A 4,034-nucleotide genomic window follows, 5' to 3' on the forward strand; every position below is an offset into this window, starting at 1 on the left:
AAATATATAAACAGCTCATGCAGCTCAACATCAAAAAAACCACCCAATCAAAAAATGGGCAGAAGACCTAAATAGACGTTTCTCCACAGAAAAGGCACATGAAAAGCTGCTCAATATCACTAATTATTAGAGAAACGCACATCAAAACTACAACGAGGTGTCACCTCACACCGGTTAGAATGGGCATCATCAGAAAATCTACAAACAATAAATGCTGGAGAGGTTGTGGAGAAAAGGGAACCCTCTTGCACTGTTGGTGGGAAGGTAAATTGATACAGCCACTATGGAGAACAGTATGGAGGTTCCTTAGAAAACTAAAAATATAACTACAACTCAGCAATCCCACTACTGGGCATATACCCAGAGAAAACCATAATTCAAAAAGACACATGCACCCTAAGTTCACTGCAGCACTATTTAGAATAGCCAAGTCATGGAAGCAACCTAAATTACCATCGACAGATGAATGGATAAAGATGTGGTACATATATACAATGGAATATTACTCAGCCATAAAAAGGAACGAAATTGGGTCATTTGAAGAGATGTGGATGGACCTAGAGACTGTCACAGAGAGTGAAGTAAGTCAGAAAGAGAAAAACAAATACCATATACTAACGCATTTATGTGGAATCTAGAAAAATGGTACAGATGAACCAGTTTGCAAGGCAGAAACAGAAACACAGATGCAGAGAACAAATGTATGGATTCCAGGGGGGGAAAGCAGTGGGGTGGGGTGGGGGGATGAACTGGGAGATTGGGATTGACATATATACACTAATATGTATAAAATAGATAATAAGAACCTGCTGTATAGCACAGGGAACTCCACTTCACTGTACAGCAGAAACTAACACAACACTGTAAAACAACTATACCCCAATTAAGAAAAAAAAGAGTACACAACTTGAAAGTTCTAAAATAAAAAAATAAAGATAACACTGAAAAGCAAGAAATGCTACTGAGGCACATGGTCACAAAAAATTATTCAAAACTGAAGTACCAATAGGAGTAACTTCGTCAAAATCACATGAAAAATATGCTAGAGGCTGTTTGGAAAATGGGAAAATAAAAAATTGTAGCAATGTGTACATCTTCATGTGTTTAGGGCATGTCCTCAAAAATGGTACACATCTGCTTCCATACAAGTTGCGTTCCATCACTTACACACAGAACGGTCATCACCATCGTGTACATACAGACCGTTACAGGATCCAGGTTAACGGAAACTCGGCTTTCAACCCTCAGCTCTTGGGTTACTCAAGCACGGTCAGCCATCAGCCAAACAGCCATGAGATTTAGCCTTAGCCTGAAGATTCAGCGTGCAAAGATCATTAATATTGAAAATCAAGCTATGTGAATGAGGACAAAAAAGAAAATAGACCCCGTGCCACCACCTGTTGCTGTTAGGCTTTCCCGAGGCACGAGCGCTGGAGAAGCAGCTGGAGCCCACCTCAGTGGAGTTCTGAAACTGACTACTCAAGCTTCCCCCTAGATGCCCTGCCACCGTGGGGCTGGAGCCTGCTCTTTGGGTGGTGGAGAGGGTGGAGACAGTTCAAGAAACTTTCAACTTCAAACCAGGTCCTCTTAATTAGCAAGTTATTCCTCCTCAGGGAAGCAGCTTCTCAATCCTCAGGCATCACTGCAGTACCTCGTCCAACCTCCAGGGGGCATTAAGTGCTCTGCTCTACAACAGCGATAGGCCAACCTGTCACCATCAGAGGTAGACGGACTGTGATAGGAGCTCATGGGGACAGTACAAGCAGGGCTTCTTCTCTTCCCTTCCCATCGTGTGCTGATACACTTCACAAGCAACTATTCTACGGTCCCCCAGAGGTGCCTACTGAGACATCCAGACAATCAGAGGAGACACAGATGAATCAAAAGCAGGGTTTACTTTTCTACCAAATTCTCCAATCCATGTTCCAGCCAATGGATGAAGGGTAAATCAGACCCCAAAGACTCTTGGTAAAAACAGTTTTAACTTTCTACAGGAAAAAAAAAAGTTATTTTTTTTACTTTAATAAAGTTCCTAGGCATTTGGAAGCAGATGAATAAATTTCACATATTGAATGGTCTGTGCTTTCTTCTTTAATGTATTCAAATGCTCCCTCCCTGCTGCCTCTTCCGTGATGAGGCCCCGAAAATAGTTCTGCAACTGCACCGACCGTCTTATTTCTGGATCACTCTATTGTCTGATACCCCAGAACCATGGTATGATTTTAACTGATAATGGCCCAAGAACAGCTGAAAAGATCTCAGTTAAACTCTTCAAACCTTCTTTGAGTGCCTACTATTTGCTGGGCATAGGCTAGGCACTAGGCAGTGATCCTGCTGGTTCTGAGAAAAGTAAATGGCGCTACAGAGAGGAGTTTTCCTCCCTAGTGGCAGGAGGATGTCTGCTGGGGACTGAGAGAACCAATTTCTCCTCTGGTTCTACCCCCTGGGGTAGGTACAGGGCTCAGGCCCCGGGAACAGATGCTGTGTCTCTTCTGACAGGTGCTGCCATGGAAGAACCACGAGCAGTTTCTAAACAGCGGTGGAATTTGCTCCACAATCCACATAGTGATGTGTCTCCAAGGAGCTCTGGGTCATGTGGCCAATGTAGGAAATCTTCACTGAAGTTCTAGGGAAAGGAAAACCAACGAGAATTAATTGTTTCTGAGATGAAATAAGTAAGAAACATTGCCCATGTAATTTCTTGCAAGCTCAGGCAATAATATCCACAGGTCCTAGATACGTATCTTCATGGTTACACAACAAGGAGGTCAGAGGATCTTTCCACATCCCCAGAGACACTGTGCCCTGAGCTGACCCTCAAATATGTGGTTCTGAACCAGGGACGATTTTAACCCACAGGGGACTTCTGGCAGCGTCTGAACATTTGGGGTTGTTACAATTGAGTGGGGGAGGAGGTGGTGTTACTGGCGTCTAGTGGGTAGAGGCCAGGCTGTAAAACGGCCTACAAGGCACAGAACAGCCCCTCGCAACAAACAACTGTCTGGCCCAAAATGTCAATAGTGCCAAGGCTAAGAAACCCTGCTCTAACCCTGCTATTTCAAATGTCTGCAGCAGAACCTTGTCACTTGCAAATTTAACAGTCACGGTTCTAGAAATTACCCTACCGGTCCATGACAATGTGGTAATTTGTGTGGCTACAGAGTAAGTCTGACCAGATGCCCAGGGCTTATGCCTTGAGAAAGCTTTTCTTTTCTTTACTAGTTCCATCAGGATTCTAAAGGGATCACACAACTCGACCCCATTTCATGGAGAAAATTCTACAACCGTTCACTGTGACCCTGGTGATTCGTGACAGGGATCTGGACACTGTATCTAAACGTCAGCAAGGCTCTGCCGTGTCTGTGCCTGTAAGGTACTGGGCATCTCCCCTTTGGTTTGTGGGTCCCACAGGCTCTCCTGAGCAAAGGTGGCCCGCTCACGTGGCCTGACGGTCCAGGCTCAAACACAAAGGCCCTGGACACAGGGAAATGAGCAACGTACCGCATGAAGACCACTGTATTGTGCACCAGGATATCGGGTAACCTGCAGAAGAAGCTGCCAAACAGCAAACAGAGAAATGGTTGTTTTTTTGTTTTTTGTTTTTTAAAAAGGCAAATCAGCAGGAGTGCTGAGTTACACTGTCAAACTGAGGAGCAGTCAGCCCCGTTTGGGTACCTCCCCTGCCCCACACCCGCCCTTCTGGCCTAAGTGCTGTCCTGGCTCACTAGTTCTGAGTCCCCACAAGTGTCCTTCCATCCTCCCACATCACCATCTTTTTGTCTGTTCATACCCATCATAAAATGCTGCAGCTTGGAAATGTTTCTAGTGGCCTAATGTTCTCTTTTAGGAATTTGAGCACTTCAGTCACATATCAAATACCACATCCTGGGCTTCCCTGGTGGCGCAGTGGCTGAGAGTCCGCCTGCCGATGCAGGGGACACGGGTTCGTGCCCCGGTCCGGGAAGATCCCACATGCCGCGGAGCGGCTGGGCCCGTGAGCCATGGCCGCTGAGCCTGCGCATCCGGAGCCTGTT

At 45.6% G+C, this 4,034-nt stretch overlaps 1 protein-coding gene across 2 annotated transcripts in view; it reads right to left on the reverse strand.

The window, feature by feature from the left end:
* Window positions 1–2,215: 2,215 nt before the first annotated feature.
* The window catches only part of TMEM106C (transmembrane protein 106C), a 5,328-nt gene continuing 3,509 nt past the window's right edge, over window positions 2,216–4,034 (reverse strand). Inside the window, exons 6-7 of one of the 2 annotated variants that reach the window (XM_007463836.1) lie at window positions 3,502–3,555; window positions 2,216–2,626 (exon numbers count right to left, since the gene is read on the reverse strand). In XM_007463836.1, the coding sequence (XP_007463898.1) occupies window positions 2,530–2,626; window positions 3,502–3,555 (151 nt within the window). In that variant the 3' untranslated portion in view covers window positions 2,216–2,529. The remainder of the gene's footprint in view (window positions 2,627–3,501; window positions 3,556–4,034) is intronic. The other variant, XM_007463835.1, reaches the window with a different exon arrangement.

The sequence above is a fragment of the Lipotes vexillifer genome, unplaced genomic scaffold (genome assembly GCF_000442215.2).
Source record: "Lipotes vexillifer unplaced genomic scaffold, Lipotes_vexillifer_v1.1 scaffold349, whole genome shotgun sequence".
NCBI lineage: Eukaryota > Metazoa > Chordata > Mammalia > Artiodactyla > Lipotidae > Lipotes > Lipotes vexillifer.